This window comes from Silurus meridionalis, chromosome 21 (assembly GCF_014805685.1).
Source record: "Silurus meridionalis isolate SWU-2019-XX chromosome 21, ASM1480568v1, whole genome shotgun sequence".
In the NCBI taxonomy this organism is placed as follows: Eukaryota; Metazoa; Chordata; class Actinopteri; order Siluriformes; family Siluridae; genus Silurus; species Silurus meridionalis.
The window spans coordinates 8,202,818-8,227,088 of NC_060904.1; the positions used below are offsets into that span (position 1 = coordinate 8,202,818).

Below are 24,271 nucleotides of genomic sequence, written 5' to 3' on the forward strand. Positions count from 1 at the left end.
TTTGTGAAAAGGGTGTGATGGATAAAAGTCTAGGCTATTTAAGAAATGTGTATTGTGTAAAATAGTTCTTGAGCAAAAGGTAAAATTTGGTCACAGTCAAATGTACCAAATTATGTTGTTTTCTCCTAAAAACTAGGATATAACCACTGCAGAAACTTTAAAGCAGTTGAAATAGAAATAAAATGTTTTTGCTTATAATTTTGTACACTGTTTTGCACTTTTATCCATCTTTTAATTACACTATTAGCAATTCAAAATCACACCAAGTGAAGCGTTTACTTCTTTTTATCATTCTACTCATACAGCTACCACCTCTAAAGAGCAAGCAAAGATAGACAGCAAGACCAGGTGTCATTAATGCTTGCCTTGATGATCTAAGGTGTATTTTCTTAACTGTCTCCAGCTGTGTATAAATTAAAGATTCTCATTATACTATTAGTGCATTAAAATTCTAATGTTGTCTCATCCCTTATATTGTGCTAGAAACAACAGCAACACCTCAATATGAACGTCAGAGAATAGAACACTCACCATGCGTGAGGTAGCAATGGGTGCTGAGGAAGCGGTGAGAGGTGGCTTGGCTGAGGGCATGCTGAAGTGCTGTCCAGTGTCTGGGGGAGAGGATAGCGAGCGCAATCGCTCCTCTTGACGCATAGGGAGGTTGCGGGTTTCTTCCAGAGGAAATGTTGGTGAGGGTTTGGTCAGTTGTGTAGGAGTGGTGGGTGGGGAGGAGATCACAGATGCTATGTGGAAAGAAAAAGATAATGTTGAAAAGAAATGCTATAGTCTTTAAATCCCTTAGCTTCATGCTTAAAGAAATAAGTGATCAGCAATATAGATATGATAAATGATTAATCCAGTGTACAATATGGAACATTATATTGAATTTTGTACAACCCCAATTCCGAAATAAAACAAATGATTGTAATAAAAAATGTGTAAATGAAAACAATGCATTTTTTGGAACGTCATAAGCTCACATTGTATTTACAGTAGAACACTGAAAACATATCAAAAGTTAAAATCATTAATTATACCATTTAAAAAAAAGGTTTTTCACTTTTATGACACCCATTAGGCCATGTTTACCACTGTGTAGCATCCTTTCTTCTTTTAGCAACAGTCCATATAAATCTACGAACCGAGGATACCAGTTGCTGGAGTTTTGGGAGACGAATAGTGTACCATTCATGGCTGATGCAGGATTCTAGGTGCTCAACATTCCTGGGTCTTCTTTGTCATATTTTTTGTGCCAAATGTTTTCTAATGGTGAAAGATCTGGACTACAGGCAATATATACCTTTCAGCCTTAATAGTGCCTTTCCAGATGTGCAAGCTGCCCATTCCATAGGTACTAATAAACCCCATAGAATCAGAGATCCAGGCTTTTGATAACAAGCCCGATGGTCCCTCTGCTCTTTAGTCCGGAGAATGCGGCATCCATGTTTACAAAAAAAAAATTCATATTTGATTTAGCTTTTTTGGAATTGAGGTTCTATTAAATATGAATTGATGCTTCAGGTAGATTTGTTTATATGATTTTATTATGCAGCACTTTTTTCAAATAAATGTGCCATGTAGACGAAGGTGACCTAGTAAGATTTTAAGTAGTAGTTTAATTTGCAGTGGTACACATTAAATATTTATTTATTTATTTATTGTTTTTACAGTTAAAGGAGAAGGGGACCCAGGGAGCCATCAGTATAATATAAAAGCTAATGCAAACTATTGTTTCATATAGGATGTATTTATACTGCTGGGTACAAGACAAGACTTTTATACATGACCTCTCAGTCTTAAACTCCTGCACTTCAATGTCACAGTGTATGTTGAAAGATATGTGCATAGCGGACAGTGACATCTCCTTCCTGATCCCACTGTATGCTGAACTCATGCCAGGAAAGTGGCCTGTGAAGCATGCCTCCCTGTTTAACAGCTCCATTACAGGCACAAAGCCGAGAGCATGTGAAGTTCACCGTCTTTATCACACTTCTTTCACACATCACTGGATCCCAAGGCCAGCCGCATTCAGTTTCTGTTCACCCCTAATAAAGTAAGCTTAGAGGAGATTGGGAGAGAAAGAAAAGCATGCTGCAACATTTCACATAAGTGTCATTTACCATAACAGGCCAACTTCATAATCACATCTTCTTTCGGTTGCTCCCGTTAGGGGTCGCCACAGCGGACCAATGAAAATCTCTGCATCCTCAGCTCCGCTACCTCCAGCTCCACCTGCTGTATTTTAGTCAATGCCACTGTCTCTAAACCATACAACATCGCAGGTCTCACCACAGTCCTATAAACTTTCCCTTTCGCTCTTGCAGATACCCTTCTATCACAAATCCCTCCTGCCACTCTTCTCCACCCACCCCACCCTGCCTGCACTCTTTTCTTCACTTCTCTAACATACTCTCCATTACTTTGCACTGTTGACACCAGGTACCTGAACTCATCCACCTTCACCACCTCTTCTCCCCGCAACCGCACCTTTTCACTGCCCTCCCTTTTATTCACACACATGTCGAGTCAAGTCAAGTTTATTTCTATAGCACTTTTCACAAAATACATTGTCTCAAGGCAGCTTTACAGAATTTTAAGGGTTAAGGTGAATGGTGTGCATATTTCCCTGATGAGCAAGCCATGGCGACTATGGCAAGGAAAAACTCCCTTAGATGTTATGAGGAAGAAACCTTAAGAGAAACCAGACTCAAAAGGAATACCCATCCTCATTTGGGTAACATCAAGAGTGTAATTATAGTCTTTAAACAATACAGAAAAATGAAGAGAACACATGTACTTTGTCTTACTCCTACTGACTTTCATTTCCCTTCGATCCAGTCTGTACCTCCACCTCATCAGGCCCTTCTCCACCTGCCCCCTACTCTCACCACAAATAACAATATCATCCGCAAACATCATAGTCCACGGAGACTCCTTTCTGACCTCGTCCGTCAACCTGTTCATTACCACTGCAAACAGGAAAGAGCTTAGAGCCGATCCTTGATGCAGTCAGACCTCCACCATGAACCAGTCCTGTTGTTCCTACTGCACACTTCACTGCTGTCACACTGTCCTTTTACATGTCCTGCAACACCCTCACATACTTCTCTGTGACACCTGACTTCCTCATACAATATCACAACTCCTCTCTTGGCACCTGCTTCTGACCTTCTCTATACTTCTCCATTAAAATTCTCAAAACAAATATTGCGTCCGTATATTAATTTCTTGGCATTAAACCATACTGTTGCTCACAGATGGTCACCTCTTCTCTCATCCTGGCTTCCACTATTCTTTCCCATAACTTCATGGTGTGGCTGATCAACTTAATTCCAAAATCTTGTTAAACAAGAAAAAACTCCACTGACATCTCTCCTAAACATCTCCATGCTTCTACTGGTATGTCATCTGGTCCAACTGACTTTCCATTCTTAATCGCAGCTCTCACTTCCTCCTTACTAATTCTATCCACTTCCTGCTTCACCATCTCCACATCATCCAACCATCTCTCTCTCTCTTATTTTCCCAAGTCAATTTCATAATATAGCAGATAATAATATATTCTCTTAGACAAGACAGGAAAAGAAAGTGGACATAGATAAGGCTGAGAGTTTACTGAATTACATGGCAGATTCCTAAATGACCTTTAATCCCAAAGGATTATTCCTAACACAACTCATATGAGTAATGTTCCTTGTATTGTAACCTGCCACACAAGCCTCATGATTGTTATTGGTTAAAGAGCAACAATCAACTGGCCACTAAATTTCCCCTCAGGTCTCACTGAATTCCATCTTATCTAATTACAAATAGCTTCCACATACTTGGATCTTTTGATTGCTTTGGCTTTTGTATTGTTCGAACACAATGCCTAGTGGCCATGCCTTCTTTTCTTGTGGTCAGATCCAATTCCTGAGTGACTGTCCCTCTCGTCTCCGAGTATTCTTATTTGTGTCAAGTCTAAAGCTGAGCAGCACTCGAGTTTCCACTTTGAGTAGCTGCTCATGGGAAAGTGAAATCAAGCCTCGCCTGCAAGACTTCCGGGGAGCTCAAATGAGTTGTATAGCCAGGTCCTGGTTAACAGTTGCGCTGATGATGGGAAAAAAATCACCATATGAGGTCACGACATAAAAGCACAGAGCAGAATAAGAATAGACCCACATGCATTTATGGCCCACATGCAGATTCAGAGGCAGCCTCAGGAAAGTAACTGTAGCCAAATATCTTGTTGCAAAAAAAAATTAACTAGTGCCAAAGCATCTCCACAGATACCAAACAAAGCAATTATCTTCTCTTAGACAAGCTCTTCATCAGCCAAGAAAACACTGGACAAGCTGGGAGAGTTGAAAAGAGTGAGAATGATGTCATCTGGAAGATTGCCTGACTACTTCCTCTCTTTCTTTCTCTCTTTTTCTCTCTGCATACTTTCCAACCACTCTGTCATTCAAAGCACAATCCACTCTTCACTCATTAGCATCTTCTTCACAAAGAATGAGTTCTATCATCTGTGAACACTGACTATCACACATCCTGGCATTAACAAGATGAAAAGAATGTGTGACAATGTGCTGGATCATACCCAATTAATCGGAGCTGAGCAGTCTCGCGAAACCCTGCCGCAGGGATATTTTTACTTTTCCAAAATGTGATCGCTCAATGTAATGGAAGTCTCTGCTGATCCATCAAGCTGATGTGGGATTTAGACAAGACACCATGACAGTGCAGATCTAAAGGTAGAACAGTACTGTGGATGATTCATAGTATGAAATCTGAGGAAGTCATTTGCTCCATGACTTGGAGTGAACACAAACACGGCATAATCTGACAAATTTTCAGGCTTCATTCATAGTATTTAATGCTAAACACCAAAGATTTTACAGTACATTAAAAGTAATGAGGGAACGGTTTTCTCATACGTTCTCGAACTGATAATGTATATGTTGAAAAGAAAGAGCAGCTTACTTTTTTTCCCTGATGACTTTTAGACATACCACTGTGACATAAGTGAGTGACTAATTGGATAATTTAATAATAAATGAGTTGCATATTGATTATTAAACCCCATTTTACTCATCTTGTCATACACATTAGGATTTCATCACACACATCCAGTACTTACTGTTCATTCCCTGCACTTGTAAGCCAGCTGATATTTATTTGTTTCTTTTTCAGCCTTCTTCATTTTTTTTTCTTAATAACTGAATCTTGACAGGAAAACCACCAGGGTAGTGATATAGCAATGGTTGCTATAATCAAGGACTGCAAATCTTTTTGACCACATTGATCAGGCTAGATCAATCTTGCTATAGGGCGATCATAAATGGATGCTTAAGAAGTTATATTGCGTAGGAGTCGGGTAAAAATATGCTGTTTCTCTTATTTCTTTTAAATGAAATGAATGTCACTTATGAATATCTGACCAAACTTGTCACCATTTGGTGTAAAAAAAAACTTTGACCATCTTATTAGATGTTTTAATGCTTTACCGTTCACCAATTAAAAAATAACAAAAACTAATCACATTGTCTTGATACAGTACAGTGAAACATTTATTTATAATTGCAATTAAAGATCACTGTACTTCATTGCACCCAGCTGTTTTGCTGGGCTGGTGAGAATTACTGGCTCAAACTCAAGTTTAACTCTGAATTATAGGCTTGACAAAGGGCAGACAGGTATGTCAGGGTGTCCACTCTCTGGAGCCTAATTATGGAATTATGGGTGTCCCTGACTGTAGCGTCTGTCTCATGGACCCTGCAGGGAAAAGAGACAGCCAGAACAGACATGCACTGGGGGGGCTGGAAAACAATGGCCTCATAAAGCCTGCTATAATGACCTTTACCTTATCTCCACACACTCAGCTACAGCATGTGTGTATATCAAACACTAAACAAAAAAAAAACTTGCAAAGATCTCGTCAATGTGTTTGCCATTACTTGTTTAAATTAGACATGTGGTTGTTAAAAAGAATAAACATATAGGAATTAATTTATGTATTCAATATTTATATTGTTACACTATTATTTATGTAATGCTGCTTTTTTCAATGTCCATTATTGAAAGCGTTATACAAATAAAATTGCATGTCCACGTCCACACGTGTTGAAAAACTTAATACACATTCAAATCCACACTATTGTATATAGCTCATGTTCATGTTTTTATTTTTCTAAGGTTCTCATAAGTCCACTTTACAAACAATTCTGGCTATTAATTATAGCCAGTTTAGAACTTGCTACTTCTCATATTTCTTACACTATAATACCAGAATACAATGTTGCATAAGTGGTTATCTATAAAAAAACTTTCTACATATGAATAATACAAACGAATTCAGAACTATTGAATTATTGTATCTTTTTACTCACCCAATATGGTTACGGTGCTTATTACTAAAGCAATGCTTCTTAACATGCACACCAAAAGCCTTCATCCTCTATTTATGTGAATGTGATTAAAGTGCTTGGTTAAGCGCTTGGTTAATGTTACTGAATTAAGGTCTCGTAAGCTTTTTAATGCATGTGAGTGAAAGCTGGGAATTGAATATAGCCAGATATGTGAAAGATTAGATATGATAAACCATTTTATAGGGTGTAAAATAGCTCAGATACTTGCATAGAAAAGAGAGCAGCAACGAGGTTACATAATACAGCGATTGAATCCATTCATAGAAATGCTAGCATAAAATCAAGCAAAACTAATAGGACAGCACTAAAAGCCCTTAAAAGACATATCAAGGTCAATTTAAAATGGGCAGCAATCCCTATAGGTTAGAAAACTACAGGATGTCTGTTAAAATGAAAAAGTTATAGTTTTCTGCATAAAAGATGTGTATATAACTGTAACTCTGTCTAAAACAGGCTGTCCACCAACAGCTAGTGACTAAATAAGGAGAACACTACACAGAGATGCAACCAAGTCAGAATTAGATCCAGAGATCCAGAAAACACATCATGAAGCAAGTATGTAAGAGTGCCAAACAATTGAAATCCTCTATAAATTTTGAAACGGTACATACTGGAAATTTAGAAAATATGTAGAAAAAAATTTGATGGTTTGATGACCTGAACATTTAAGCCGTGGAAAAACCAACACTGCTCATCACCTTGAGAACACTAGCCATACAGTGAAGCATGCTGGTGGCTGCATCCTCAGGGTTCTCCTGCTTCTTAGTTGCATTTCTGTTTAATATCCTCATTACTCAGTCACAAAATTTTGGTAAAGAGTGTTCTATGGACAAAATAATGGTTGTGCTATATCCCTCCCATTTTTTAAAGAGAATAGTTTATATCTGAGCTTATATCTTCGGAGAGAATTGGTTTATGGAACAAAAGAAGAAAAACTGTGAGGCTTTTGCGTTAGTCCTACTGACACCAGTGACTCAGAGGAATCTCTTGTCTGAGTTTGATTGTTTCTGTAGCTGTACATTAATTTTTATTACTTTTTAAGGCAGAATGATGCAAGTAACAAACTGGTGTATTACAAGTTTATGGTTCAGACAAACCAAGCAGTTTGTTACATTGAGCTCTGCAAGGGAATAACAAGGTCACCAAATGTTATCTATTGATACAGCTCAGAAATATATACTTAAAATCTTTTTATTTTTCCCAATTTTTTAAACATTTTTAACTGTTTATTAAATTTTAGTGAGTTTAGATTAATTAATACAGCATACAGACAGCTGTACTGCATGAAATAATGCATATACAGCATTATACTGCTTTTATTTTACTGAGGAACAAATAAAGTGTGCATGAGTTTGTCAAGATTGATAAGAATTAGGCAAAAAAATGGCATTTGATAGTGACAGTATTACAATTTGTACACTGTATGGCAAAAGTACAACACAGCCTCATGTCATTTCGTGATATAGACACGAACTTGAATCTATTAATTCGTGTTCATGGACACGAAATTCCCTCTTTTTTGTGTCACTCACAACCCCTGCCTCCGTCGGGTTCCGTCTCCATAGTAACAGAGGCAGAGGATCTTGGGTAATGCTGACAGAAATGGTAATCTCCCCCCCATTTTAATCAGAGATTTAGGCAGAAAATATAGGTTTAGGGTAAGTTACGGTAATTCTGTGTCTGTGGTATCCAGTGGCAGAAAGAAAACTTTGGCAGAGGCACCGAAAATACTTCTTATTGAAATACATGAAATAGAAAGTTGTCCTCAGTGACTATATAAAAAAATGCTGTGAGACTGGGCTGAAAAGTGTAGTAACCTGTCCATTCAACCGCAATGTGGTTCTTTCCCAAACTGGCAAGAATGTCTTTGTATGCTAAAAGGCCCAAAACAGTGTCAAAACAATGCCCACAAAACATGATTTATGAAGGTAGGTAGGCCCCGAGTTCTGATTTTAACCATTGAACACCTGAACTGAAACTGATTGTGCCCAGGCGTCTTACCAAACATTCCTTAGAGCAGCAATAGGCAACCAACTCTATGTTAATAGCCAGTGATTTGGAAAAAGAACATATATTCTCATGATGGTCAGGTAACCACATACTTATGGCTGTGTATTGTGTAATGTGGATGTAACAACATCCATTAACTAACTATAAATATAATTCAATAAAACTCATCAACAAAGGCATTAAAGATGTCAACCACAAAGAAGTCTAGTGCCTCCTGTTACTATCTGGTGTGCCTCAAAATCACTTTAAGATCTTTAAGCAGGAAGGAAACTACTCAGACATTTAACTGTGCTATGACTTTTGGACTGGAATACATTCCAAAATGTAATCAAGTCATTTGGTGATTAATTTGTATATCCTACAAGCATTTAACCACTTGTTCTGCAGCTATGACACTATGAAAAACCTGGAAACAACTTGTGAAAGAGGCATAAAAAAGACATATGTTATTGAGAATATTTCAGTGAAAATATCAGAAGTTAATATAAAATAAAGGTCTTTTGAGATTGTCATTAGATAACGATATGCTTTGTTGGGCTAATTAGGCTATAACTGAAGCCAATCATGTTAATTTAGAACTGTAATGCACTTATAAAGGAAAATGCTTTTAGGGTACCTTTTTAATAGATAATGCTGTCTTTTGTTATTCATTAACAGTCACCACAGCTGTGTATCTGAGAGTGAATTAGGCAGTTTTTGATATTAGGCAGTCTGCTGAATATCTTTGACAAAATATTGTACTGACATAATCACTCTTTCCCTTAATAGAAGCCATTACCCAAAGTTGAGAGATAAATTTATAATTGTGTTGCTAAAGTTACCTTTTGGTCCAGATAATCTTTTACCTGTATTCTACAAACGGCCCTTTAGCTCTCAGTAAAAATTTAGATCCAGCTTTCAGTATAGTGAAAACATTGAGTGGTATTGAAAGCGCATTTTTCCCCTCAAGGTCATCGCCTTAATAGTTCAGAGAGCCCATTATGTTGCCATTTTGGTCTTTCTGCAATAAACACATTTTTGCTCTGCCAATCGTATGCTCTTGCTAGTCTTCCTAGACTGCTACTTCTGTCTGAAAGGGAGAGCTGAGCCTACAGACTGTAAAAATGCCTATAGATGGAGATGGACGTGAGGAATTGGATGACCCGATGCTGACCTTTTGTGTTGCAAATTGTTTTAGAAAGAATTCATAATTATTTGGGGCTTGGGATGGGAAATAGCACTTTAATTTTGATCCAATACCAAGTAAAGTAACCAAATATGAATACATTATTCAGAAAGAAAAGATAATACTCGTATGTTCCAAACAGATACACTCACAAACTGCGCTTGAAGTCTTCTGTAGATATCGGTGGGTTTTATTTAGACTGGCCCACGACATGTGCGCTGCCTATATGTAATAGCACACACTAGCCACTTACTATTGCGTGTAGTATCGCCACTTGTTTGAGAGAAGGACAGATTCAGAAACTGCTGACTTTGGACCAGACTCAAATCCCAAAAACAGCCACAGTTATGGCAGAAACGCCTTGTTTATAAAAGAGGCCAACAGAGAATAGCCAGACCGGTTTATATTAACACACTGACTACGGTAACTCAAGTAAGCACTAATTACAATTATGCTAGGCTGAAAAGCATCTCAGAAAGCACAACACAACACATGAAACCTACAACAGCAGAAACCCACAAAAGCTTCTACTTCCACATATCAGGCTCCACTATATAGGAGTTTGTTAATCAATTTTTGTCTATATAGTGTGTATTGCTATCCACTGATGTGTAAATGGAAAATTCACCCTAAATGACATGCATATTAATGACTAATATTAATACACGTTTTTTAAAAAGATATGTGATGCTTAAACTGAGAGACCTTTTTAGTCTGAACTTCATTCATTGAAATAATGTAGGAAACTTTACCCAGTTATCACCAGAATCTTTATACGCAGTACAAACTTTTCTGTATAAACATATTTAATGTGTTTCTTGGTGGGGTTATCAATCAGTCATACACATGTTTTCATTCTAAACTATTCTTAAGTTGACCAGCTCATTTCAGCAGATGAACATGTGTCTGTAATTCAAAACCTACATACCATAGCAGGTATGAAAAACAAATCCGATGCCCTTCACAGCTTGCTGTTGCTCTATATCACCTTAATAAAAAGGTTTTTATATTCTTCCCAAAGGCTGAACTACATTACCCTCTACCTTCCAACATTATTATGAACATTCCCACTGACAGTCTATGCTGAAATGATTGGTCTGCTGTGTAAGGTGAATATTTGGTATTTGTTTAATGGCTCCTTACATACCAGAAATGCCACGAAGGGCGAGAAATGTCCCAGAGCTGCCGTTTGCTCTATCTCCTGACATTTCAGATGCTTAATCAGTGCCATCCAATAGATTGAATTCCAGCTTGCTGCCTTCCTAATTTAGCCCTTGCTGCTGACACCTAGTCCTGTGGATAAGATAAGCACCTGAAGCATGATCTCTATCTGTGCTTCTCTTTTTCCCCTCTCAAGTGAAAGCTTTTTAGGCAGAGTGAACTGAATAAACCAGAAAGCAAATATACCGTGTGTGTACACACAAAATATTACAGTATTAATATTCCAAATACAAAATATTAATATTACAAATATTATTCATCATTACAGACTGAAGCCTTGATGATTGTCTCAGCCATGAGCAATGTACTTCAAAATCACTATAATAAGATTGTGAATGATTATTTATAGTAGATGTTTTTTATGCAAATGCCATCAAAGGTAATAAAAACTGTTAATGTACAACTTCAAAAACTTCAAAACAGATTCTTAAACATGAAAGTAGAACTTAACACTGAGTACTAACAGTGATGCCTCTGTTGGCTAAATGTCTGGTTCTTCTTATTGCTAATTTGTACACCTCAAAAATATTCCTTGTCCATATTTGTATCAATACTAAAATACAGTCATTTTAGTAGATGTAGCAAGGGTATGTCTATACAGATCCATTTTTCATGTTGTACTATTAAGAATTTCCTATCAATAGTCTGAGAGAGAGCTTGACAGACACGCTAAGCGACGACCTGACAGACAGACAGCCAGAAAAGCTAAAAGAAGGACTGACAAACAGGCTAAAAGAAGAATTGACAGGCAGACATGCCAAGAGTCAGACTAAGATAAGGCTTGACAGACAAGCTGAAAGACAGATTGACAGACAGATAAACAAACGGATGAACCAATGGCAACAGAAATGTTAGCTGCTCATATAAAATGTGCCTTGAGTTCTTAAAACTGAAGTAACAAATAAGAAGGAGGCTCTTTAAAAAACACAAAAAAACTATTTAAAAAGACATTTGACCTTGCTGTGACCTTGCTTGTTTAGATCAAACTCTAACCATTTCATCTGTTGTTTACAATGCTAATTCCATATAAAACCTATAAAATGTGCAACCCCTCATTCTTGCGTTATTACATTGAGAAAATACGAATATATTAAAAAACATAATTCTACTGCCAAGACCTTGAACGACACACCGTATTTATTTACTAATGTTATTTTTTGTCTTACTGAGAAACCAATAAATATGAAAAAAAAAATATGCTTAGGCAAACAAACAGGTAAAACATTGTAGTGAGTAAACATTTTTCTTTTAATAAAGTCTAAAGTAAAGGTTAAAGAAATAAATACGTAAAACTCAAACAGTACAATAACATCAATAAGTACCGGTAAGTGCTGTAAAAACATCAACAATGGACAAAACAACCCGTAATATAACATTTTTATAGTGTTAATAAAAGTTCAGAACTACCTTCAAGCATGAGATTAAAGAATAGAAAAAGCTGTATTTTATGAATATTATTAGAGAGGTTTGTTAAAATAATGAAAAGTTAAAGTTAGAGTCAAACGCTACCACAGAATGTCGGCTACATTTCATAACAAAGATTACCAGACTCTCTCATATATATATATATATTCTCTCTATACATTATATATAAATTAAATACAAATAAATTTATAAATCAGCATGAAGCAGGAAACGCTGTCACAGTCATAGTACTATCTTTGACTTACAGTGGGGTCCTCGTAACATATCTCCATCGTTAGACTTCCTGTGTGTGTGTATATATATATTGATATAAAGACTTATCCAGATCCAGTGATTTGCAATGTCTCTCAATAAATAAATTCTGGTTTATTTGGTCAAGAATAAGAATTTCATCAATCACAAAACTGTTGTGATAGAGTATAGTTAGAAAAGCAAGGTTATTATTTTTATTTGATTTATTTACTTTTTTTTTTAAGAGAACAGCATTTCTGGAAAAGGTAAAACCTTTTATTATTTACAGCCTGCTAATGATTAAGCTGTTGGGACATTATGTTGTAATACATTTAACCCCATACAGACATGGACAAATTTGTTGCTACACCCAAACTTCTTCTCAATGAGGTCTCTGCCCATACTAACAGGCGTACAAAATAGTTTGGCCCACTCTTCATGAGCAACCTAACTCAGATTTGAAGGATACATTTAGATTTTTCTACTTTTCCCAAAGATGTTTAATAGGATTCAGATAGGCGCTTACAGAAAGCTACTTCAGAATAGTGGAGTGCTTTGTTTTTAGCAATTTGTGGGTGGGAAGTAACGAAGTACAAATACTTCATTACTGTACTAAAGTAGATTTTTCTGGTATCAGTACTTTACTATTTATTTTTTTATAACTTTACTTTTACTCATTACATTTTGACACAAATATCTGTATTTCTACTTTCTACATTTCCAAAACAGGCTCATTACTTTGGTTTTAATATATTTGCTGAAATGTCAATATTTTTTCTTCTCATTGCACTGTTTTTAGCCCATCAACCGATTTCTTGTAATTGCGCAGCTTTTTTAATCCACCGGTGTATCATTTCCTGGCTCTCACACACCACAGATGTAGGCTAGTTTACGAAGCTAACAATGAGCACGGCAGAAGGTAACAAAAAGCCTGGGGTTAATGTGGATAAAACAGAGGCAGTCAGCGATGTAAACATGACTGAGAACAGAGACTTTCCTGATCACCTGATCATCATCATCTTTTCTTTGCTTGTGCTCTATATGGTGGTTGTTCAGCCTGGATAGATTTATTAGGTAACACATTTTTCGTTTTGTTTTAATTTATTAATCAAGGCTGTCAAAATGCAAATTCATTTTAATGCTGTTAAAATTAATTAATGCAGTTCGCATTTCTGTTTGACTATTTTTATTAAAAAAATAAATAAATAAATATAAAAGAGGCAAAATTAAAACCTTAAGTGCAAAACACATTCATTCACAATGTCCTTTCTTTACACATATATAATACATTTAAAAAACTCCACCGCAAAAATAATTTTTAATCAGTAAACAATTGTTTCACTGATAAGCCAAGTCTCAAATTAGCATCAAAATCCACAATGATGCCGACAATTAACCCTCTGGGGTCGACAAACACGCCAGCGCGTTTTGTCACATTTATTTCTTCATAACACCAAAACAAACTTAAATTCTTTTAAAAACTTAGTGTTTTTTTGATTGTACAGATAAGAGCAATACATAATTTCAATCTCTAAAGGGTCTATTTTCATATGTATACGCCCATAATAACAACAAAAAGGTGTGCTTTTATAAAATAAAGCAAACAGACAGAGGGTGCTCTCTGCCGTCTCTGTCATCTCTCCTTACTGACCCATAAATAAAACAACCTGAATCTCAGTGAATATTTACCTCACAGACATAATAAATATATGCATAAAAAGCTCGAAAAGTAAATTTGAAATATATTTTAAATAAACAAATTCAAATCGAATACATATATTCTTTGATTATGTAATCCTTATGAAAGTTTAAAAGAGGTACAGTTTCTCCGATATCACCTCATCCTCATTAACCGTCCGTATGGAAACATAGCAGAGGTTCCGTTTGGAGTCCTGATAATTTACGTAATTTGAAACACCATAATTAATTTAAAATGTTTAAAAAAAATATTTTGTCTGCATGCTCTATTTTGAGTTTGGTTTCACAAATAATAAGCATACAATTGCGTAACGCATCCATTTTTGTCCATGCCCATGTTGATTAGAGAATTAATAAATTGGAAAGTATTATTTTAAGGTACATTAAAAGCAGATTAAAATGTGTGATTATGTTGCGATTAATTGTGAGTCAACTCATGACAGTCATGCAATTAATCACAATTAAATATTTTTAATCGATTGACAGCCTTAATATTAATACGACGTGAGGTTCAGTTACCAGCATGACAATAAAACAGGTAGGCTACTGGCTACTTTTTTTACAGGTAGGCTAATGGCTACTTTTTATTTAAGTACATGTCAGAGCCCAAACTTGATTACTTTAGCTTGAGTAAAAAAAGTATAGTCAGTACTTTAACTTTTACCAGAGTATTTTTAAACATGAGCATCTGTACATCTATTTAAGTTAAGAATGTGTGTACTTTTGCCACCTCTGTCGTCTAGTTACATGTTTTGGATCATTATCTTGTTGGAGAGACCAGTAGCTGCAACTGAGATAGAGCTTTCTTAAGTTAGACATCTGTTTCATTATAGAATAGCTTAGTAGTATTGAAACTTTATTGTGGCCTGCAAAGATTCATGGCATCTCCAAAACATCCTCCTACTTGTTTCACAGTAGGTATCATGGTGTTTTCTTTTAAATCTTTTGATCATTTTTGCATCAATGAACAAACAGCTGTCCAAATGACAGCCTCTCAAAAGCATTGTACCAACAAGAAGATGATGCCAGAACAAAAATGAGTCTTGAAACATGTCTTCCTTGTACTCTGAGGGATGGTGGAACCGGTCAAGCAGTACTAGAGGATCAGAGGAACCCTAGTTCCATTGGGGGAGCTAGGTGGGTACTGGTTGAATTTTGGCTTTGTATGCAAGCATCGGTGTTTTAAAGTTAATGAAGGAAGCAACAGGAAGTGTCTATATAAACTTTGAGCTGTGTTTGAGTTGACTAAATTGTGCATAGTGCATATTTAACACTGAAATTGCACACAATTATAATTGGTATTTTCTAACCACTCGGTTTTAACTACAGACTGGAGTTGTGTGAGATTTATGCATATATAGTTGAGTTCCCCACAAGACATTTTTACCAACCACTTGCAAATCTGTAGAGCTGAAATGTGTGCTTTAGGCTGTAAATATTCTGAAGATAAAAAAAAACCCTGCAAAACATTTTGAGCCCAATATGAATTACAAGCCATATAGCCTTATTAAGTCAGAAAAAGAACTGTCCCTAAAAAAGTCTGACATATTTTGGATAAGATGTTTTTTGAAAGAGGCAGAATTCGAATCAAATACATTGCTGAGGTTGAGCAGTGACAGACTTACTGTATGTATTAGTACAGACATGGACTTTCTGCTGTGCCTACTCATATATCTATTATTATTATGCTTTTAGCAGCTACAATACCTTTGTATTCATGAAAAGCTGCATTTCCCCCCCAGACACAGCAAACTTATATTTCCACAATGCATCATTCTTTCTATTATCATCAGAACATTTTGTTCTGAATAAAAGCAAATTCTCAGGCTTTTGCAGGTTACTATAAGGAAGTGGTAGCTAATTTAAATGGCTGAATAACAGTTAGAAGGTGGTGAGTTTAAATCCAAGCTACCACTGCTGGGACCTTAAGCAAGGACCTTAATCCTCACCTGCCCAGTTGTGTAAAAGTGATAATTGTAAACCTAGAAAATGGTGTCTTCCAAAAGTCATAAATGTTAAGCTTCATATACCAGTATTTAAGCAGGAACTCTACAATGTAACAAAATTACCCCCAAAATATGTGAGACTTAATAAAGTAAATGTTTGTGTGGATATCTAAATAATTTATTCTGTTGAGCATGTAATTAAAGGTGGGAGGCCCACAGTTTAGTGGATAATTTGTTTTAATGTCAGTTTCTTTATATAAATAAACTAGAGGGATGGATAAGTGCTCCGACTGCTAGGAAAAATAAGTAAAAAAATAGAAAACATCTACATAAATGGCAAAAAGAAAAGGAGGCATGTCATGTTGAAAAACATTTCAAGATGATTTATATTCTTAGATTATGGTTTGGGGACTTTCCCTCTTCCATTCAGTCCACAGATTCTCCCGCGTATACAAACATCCACCGAAAACCAAGCAATGCTTATGTTTTAACCTCCTGGCATAGACAACCAGACAACCAGTTTGTGCTTCTATTATCTGGTACATGGCATAAAAAACTTACAAGAGGCCCTTAAAGATGCAGTGCCAGAAAGTTCAATTTGAACCCATCTGACCAGAATACATAATTTTTATTTTGTAGTTCCAATAGCACATAGTCCAGTTATGGCATTTTGTGGGGTGTGTGTTCTGTACTGATAGAACATTTATTTTTTTGCTAAACCGTCTTAACTTTGTTTAGATTTATAATGCAACTGGAAATGTAAAATTTATATTTATATATATATATATATATATATATATATATATATATATATATATATATATATATATATATACATATAATAAATATCAATATTATTTAACAAACTCAGGTTAAATGATGAATTTCTTATCTCTTCGATTCATATTTAGCCCCTTATGTATGAATACTATTTGAACTGACAAATTCTCTACTAATGTAACAATTCATATTGTACCTGTTCTCCAGTCCACCACTATTATGATGCCATTGCTATCATTAAAGAAAGTATTTTTTATAGCAGTTTACTGTATGATGCACACCGTAAGCATTTTGACATACTTGTTTATGTTTTGGAGCATTAAAAGTATAAGGGTTATAGTTGGATTCCATAGAAGTTATAATACACAAGTTTGAAGTTCAAAACTGAAAGTCGCAGGATCAGTTATTCTGTGTAAATCAGTCAGGATAAAATGATGCAGAATAGGCTATTAGCATAAAGGTTAATAGAAAGTCTCTGTAGGAGGGTAAAATGAAGGTCAGTAAAAACGATAAGGGAACAACAACAAAAAAGAGACATGCATAAATTTCTGATAAAAACAGATTATAATTCTGTGTGCCAGATTTGCTGACTCATACGATGACTCATTATGGTGATAAACCAAGCAAGGGAAGAGAAAGGATGAAGACAGCCAAGTTAGTAAGAAGACATATATATATATATATATATATATATATATATATATATATATATACACACACACACACACACACACACACACACACACACACACACACACACACACACACACACACAGAGATACACTCACCGGCCACTTTATTAGGTACACATACATACATTAGGGTTGTGAGATGGAGGAGAAAAAAAGATTCTAAAGTGAGTTAGCTAAAGTGGTAGAAGGTGTACCTAGGAATTAAAGATTGGTGATTGGGGCAGACTTTAATGGGCATGTAGGTGAAGGGAACAGAGGTGTTGAGGAGGTGATAGGAAGGTATGGTCTCAAGGAGAGAAATGTGGAAAGGCAGATGGTGGTAGATTTTGCTAGAAGGATGGAAATAGCAGTAGTAATACTTATTTTAAGAAGAAGGAGGATCATATCATAGGGTGATGTTTGAGAGTGGAGGAAGGTGCACACAGGTGGACTATATTTTATGCAGGAGATGCAACCTGAAAGAGTTTGGAGAATGTAAGTTGTTGGCAGGGGACAGTGTAGCTAGGCAGCATTGGATGGTGGTCTGTAGAATGGCTTTGGAGTTGAATAAGTAGAGAAGAGTGAGGACTGAAAAAATAATAAGATGGTGGAAGAAGTTGCAATGTGTGTTTGTGGATTTAGAGAAAGCGTACGACAAGGTGCCATGAGAGGAGTTGTGGTATTGTATGAGGAAGTCAGTTGTGTCAAAAAAGTATGTGAGGGTGGTGCAGGACATGTATTAGGACAGTGTGACAGCAGTAAAGTGTGCAGTAGGAACAACAGACTGGTTCATGGTGGAGGTTGGATTGAGGTCGGCTCTAAGCCCTTTCCTGTGTGCAGTGGTGATGTACAGGTTTACGGACGAGGTCAGGCAGGAGTTTCTATGTGAACTATAATGTTTGCGGATGATATTGTGATTTGTAGGGAGAGTAGGAAGCAGGTTGAGCAGAGCCTGGAGAGGTGGAGGTACATGCTGGAGAGAAGGGGAATGAAAGTCAGTAGGAGTAATGTGAATGAGAGGGAGGGCAGTGTAGTGGTGCGGTTGCAGGAAAAAAAGGTGGTGAAGGTGGATGAGTTTAGGTACCTGGGGTCAACAGTGCAAAGTTATGGAGAGTTAGAAATGTAAAGAAAAGAGTGTGGACAGGGTGGAGTGGGTGGAGAAGAGTGGCAGGAGGGATTTGTGATAGAAGGGTATCTGCAAGAGTGAAAGGGAAAGTTTATAGGTCTGTGGTGAGACCTGCGATATTGTATGGTTTAGAGACAGTGGCATTGAGAAAAAGACAGGAGAAGGAGCTGGAGGTGGCAGTGCTGAAGATGCTGAGATTTTTATTAGGAGTGACGAGGATGGACAGGATTAGTTTATTAGAGAGACACCACATGTAGGACGTTTTGCGGACAAAGTGAAAAACACATGATTAAGCTGGTTGAGCCTGTGCAGAGGCGAAACATGTGGTATATCGGTAGGAGAATGCTAAGGATGGAGCCACCAGGAAGGAGAAAAAGAGGAAGGCCGAGGAGGAGGTTTATGGATGTGGTGAGGGAAGACATGCAGGTAGTTGATTTGAACGAGGCAGATGAAGAGGACAGAGTAGTATGGAGACGGATAATCCGCTGTGGCGACCCCTAATGGGTGCAGCTAATAGAAGAAGAAATAGATGATGATGATGCTGAGACATGACTGATCTAGAAGTCTTGGTTCACAGTTTACTTAAATTAAGATTCCTAGCATGACAATGCCTTGTAAAAAAAAAAAAAAAAGGTCCATGCTTCCAATGTGTGGTTTGCAAAGACTGGTATAGAAGAACTTAAATGAGGCACAGAGCTCTGACTTCAAATCCAGTGAACACCAGGCCACCTCTCCGATCACCAGTGCCTTGCCCTCACTAATCCCACAGTCTTGCCACTGAATAAACACAAATCTCTATAGCCAGGCTACAAAATGCAGTGGAAAGCATTACCAGAAGAGTGAAGGTTATTATAACACCAACAGGCAAATTAAATCTAGGTGTGAGGGCCACAGACCTTTGGCCATATAGTGTATATTCTGTATCTAACTTGCCGATGACATTGTAAAATGTTTTATGTTTAACAAACTGAATTTAAAAATGATTATGTGTTCAATAGACATAGTGCTAGGTATGATGATCAGGGAAACAAGCTGCCATTTTCTGTTTGCTGGGGTGCTTTTCTTCTTTGGTTTTATCATAGGGAAATTGAAAGACATGCTCACTTGCACTGATTCATACTTGCTTTAACCTACTCTACAGGCTTTTTATGCAGCATTGTGTCAAGAGCATTCTGTTAATAGAATTATAGGCCAACAGTAATTTGTTCCTTAGGAACACTCAATAACTTCACAGAACTCTCTAGAATCCAAGGAAACCTTAGATTTGCATTCTGCCACAATTACGTACCATATAGAATTTGATTCCTTTAGTAAAGGATATGGTTGATATGTTGTTACTAGTGAAGCATACAAACACCAAAAACAAGATTGTGAACAACACAAGCAGGACTAGACATTTTAAAACCACTTTATACAAGGCACTTATTAGACACCTCTTTCCAAATAAATGCACACAATATTTTTACTACTCTTACCACAGTCATTATTAGTCTAACTTCTAGATATACTTCTTCATAGATATTTGCAATATCCTCAAAAAAATATTTAAAAAATTTCCCCACTTAATCTAGACAATCCTATAACACTGAGCAACCATCTGTTTTTTTTCTGCTCAGTGGGTTTAAAAGTGCTGTAAAAAAAAGTTACATTGCTCTTAAATAAAAAAATTTCAGAGCAATTAAAAAATGTAAATATTGTACATTTGACTTGGCATCGCTACAGAGTTACACAAACTGCGGTCTTACTTGTTCCCAAGAGGCCATGGGGTTCTGACTGGCTTCTCCCAGTCTTGTCCTCATGCTCCTTGCGCTTCTTGCTTCCTCTCAAGCTGCTGAATCTCTTCATGGCTGTCCGAGAAATGCCGAGTGCCTGAGCGAGGCAGAGGTGAGCATACCTGGCCTACTCAGGAGCATGAGCAGTTGAACAGCTTAGAGCAGCCTGACCGTGACGTTCCAATTCACTAACCACATCCCATTCAGAATATACAGCAAGACACCTCACAACCAGCAGCTTCACATAGGCAGCATCAGGATCTGCCAACTTCTTCACTGATGCTAATAGCAATTATAGGACTCTCTCTTTCAGATGGCAAAGCAAATGAGAATTACAATTGCAACGCACTGTTTTAAGCTTGCGGGCTTGCAGCCAAGATCTAACCCTAGTGGGAGAGAACTTTCTGAGCCCTCTTGAAGAAAAGAACAGCCAGTCAGTATTTCTGGATATTACACTCTTTTCCTCTGGGTGCCTATCTTCCTCTAGTTCACTTTTTTACAATTTGGGATTATTGGCCTCAGAGCTGACCTTCCTTCAGCAGATTGTCAGGTACAGCTGTGTGTGTGTGTCTTTAAAATAGCCCAAGTTGCAGAGACACTGTAAAAGGAAACCGACACACACTCAAAGAGCCTTTGTCAGTGATTGGTTACAAGGCAGCTTTCCTCCCACTTTGGAACACTTCATCTAAGTACTGTGTGTGTGTGTGTGTGTGTGTGTGTGTGTGTGTGTGTGTGTGTGTGTGTGTGTGTGTGTGTGTTGTTAAAGGGGAACAAATGGAAATGAATATCCAATATTTTATCCAATACCCGTTTTTAACCATTTTTTTTTTAATTGCATAACTGCATTTATTAAAAACTACAACAGAAAAGCGTGTGTGTGTGTTTTTTATATTACGTTGCATTGATTAAACCGCTTACCTAGACAGCTTCATGAAGTACTAAACACAAGAGTATGAACTGAAAGTCGTAATTATGGTATACAAATATCCCTGCAAAACACATATAGAGTTTGGACTGTTATTAAATCATACTTAAATATGTCTATACATTTGGTGGTACATATAATTAGAAAAGCCCCTCAAAATCTATGGACACCACACATTACTTCTTAGCAACTAAAACATGCACCAACTAGAAACCAGGCCACACACAGCTTTTTGTTTTCTCAGCAATCTTGTAGTCAGTAATTTTCAAATATTTCAATGTGTTTTCATGTAGGACAAAAAAAAAAAAACACAAAAGCACAGCTTAATGATCCCAAAGGCATCCTGGAAGGCCATTACTGTTTGCTGCAATCTAATTTTTATAATTATTTATAAAAAAATTTATAACAACTATCTGGTCCTATCATTGCTGAATGATCATAAAGTCAGTGTATAGCTACTTATAGCTACAACCTAGCGAGTCCAAGCTACAGGAAGGCTTGTGAATGGCACTTCATTAACATTTTAGATGGTTGCTGCATTATTTATGTGTTGTATTATTCATGTGCAGTGCCTCGGTAGCTGTTTTCTTCAATGGAGGAATGCCTCCATGTTTAAAAGAGAAGCAGAAATATGAGGACAAGTCAAAAGAAAACCGTATTTATTATTGTTTTGTGCAAGTATGTGCATATGAATGTGCATAATTTTATTTATTTTATTTTACATTTGCTCAATTTTATTCACCTTACACTGTAATATCTCAAATCGGTTATTGCCATTTTAGGAAGCCTTGAATAGGAATAAGATTGTCTTATTTGGAACTTTCTAAGAGTCAGGGTCAAAAGAGGCAGAAGTGCCCAGCAAACAAGTTTAGGAGGGCAATGATAAAGAAAAATGCCAGCATGATGTAAATGTTCTGGTGCAGAGAGACTGGGGTACCAGTAATGTGGGTTTGGAAATGGAGAGCCCAATAGAACAGAAATAGTAATAAATGTAGGGCATAAAGCACAGAGCTAGAAAGAGAGGATATGGTCAATTCTAAATCCTTAACCTGCAAGGTTACTCTTAAGCTTTTTGTTACTTAAAACACATAAGAATAACCACATTTTATCCTGTTCTGAGAAATGAATATGCCTTTTTCAAATTTAGTGGTGACAAAACAATTACACATACTCCTTTGCTCTTAAAGCCAAGATATTATAATTTAGAAGTACTCTATACTCTATACAGTTACATTTAACTGGGTTAGGGCCCTTGCTTAAGGGCCTGAAGCAGTGTCTTGGTGGTGTGTTATTTTATATCTCTTTAAATTTAATCCTTCTGACCAGAAGTCTAATGCTACCACAAAAAAAGTCCACTTCAAGAGTCTGAAGTTAACACTGCTATAATGATATTTGTTTGATCCCCTGGAAATGGGCTTCTGTAATGACTCTACATCGCCCTATCAGCACTACACAACACACACAATAGTTTCCCTGAATTATAACATTTGTTGCTAATTTCCAGATAATCAAGGACTCTTTTAAACACATATCCCAGTAAACATGGAAACTTTTGTACTTTTCATGTTGCACTTGGCCATGATTTTCCACCACAAAACCTGTGTATATCAAATAATTTACACAGGCATATGAAGCAAATGTTACAAACTAGACCTAGCCCTAAGACTAAACTACCATTGGAAAGTGAAGCATGAAGCAATTGCATCAAGTCAGTATGTATTTTATTAATTGTGATTCATTGTCTAAGTTCATAGCTAGGTCTGAACACATGCAATATCGTAACAGCAGGATAAACCAAATCAAGATAAAGAGGCAAGGTTTAAAACTGGGGCATATTATAAATGACAAACAACAGGGTAGGCAGCAACATGTGAACGATTTGTACTCATTAACACAAAAGCATTAAAAGAAAATGGAAGAAATAACCTAAGTAACCTAGGTGAGACACAGTACAGGTGAATACATTAGGGTAACAACCAGTACATTACATGAATACAGTAGTTTTCACAACCATATCCAATTTGACATGCATTTTGTTTCTTGCTGTTGTGTTAGGCAGTTTTTGCATAACTGGTAAATACAGTAAGGAAGGTATATAAAATTGAATCTAATCCCTTTGGCTAATTTATTTTGACCAATATTAATAACTTTCAACCCCCCTGAACAGCTAGTTTTTAAAGGCAGCTATTATCTATAGATAATGGCCTTGCACCATGAACTTAATTCAAAACCATCCAATAATTGCAGAGACTCCCACTGCACCAGAAAGATAGACCCTTGTATAAGCAGTTTTGGTACTGGCATGGTCTAATTACCCCTGCTTTCTCCCTTATTGTTAAATATTTACCAAAGGCAGGCCCTAGAATGCCGATGCTCCAGTTCACCTGTTTCTTATGAGTTCAAAGCCTGTTCCTGTGCTTCATTTTGTTTGTCTCTATTTCCAGCACCAAGCACGACTTTCATTTGGGAGGGAGATATGCCAAGAACAAGGAAATCTAAGAGCTGCATTGTTCCATACTGAAGGTCACTTTGTCCTGCTGGGCCGTGGCCAGATACAGTCTGTTGTCCCACCTTTCATTAAGTGTTATTAATGCTTCAAAGAGTGCTCTGGACAAAATGAACTTTATTGATAAAGGTAAAAAAAAAAAACATAAAGGATATGCAACATGATGTATACATGAAACAAGCAGAGGCAAGGCTTCTTATTATTATCTAAAACACAGCTTGTGAATATGATTTATACACACAGCACTTTTTTTAAGGTTACAAATGTATACCATTCCTGGGTATGGCCTCTATTTGCACTCAAAACAGCCTGAATTGTTCAACTCAAGTCAAGTCAAGTCAAGTTTATTTCTATAGCGCTTTTCACAACAGACATCGTCTCAAAACAG

General features: G+C 36.7%; 1 protein-coding gene across 4 annotated transcripts in view; it reads right to left on the reverse strand.

Moving 5' to 3' along the window:
* The window catches only part of prkag2a (protein kinase, AMP-activated, gamma 2 non-catalytic subunit a), a 92,361-nt gene that overhangs the window by 39,956 nt on the left and 28,134 nt on the right, over positions 1-24,271 (reverse strand). For 3 of the 4 annotated variants that reach the window (XR_006928957.1, XM_046877604.1, XM_046877605.1), the window contains exon 4: positions 532-743. Coding sequence is in view for 3 of the 4 variants with exons in the window: in XM_046877604.1 (XP_046733560.1) it covers positions 532-743 (212 nt within the window). In the remaining variant the exon portion in view is untranslated. Of the gene's footprint in view, positions 1-531; positions 744-20,425; positions 21,009-24,271 lie in introns of those variants that run through there. The other variant, XM_046877607.1, reaches the window with a different exon arrangement.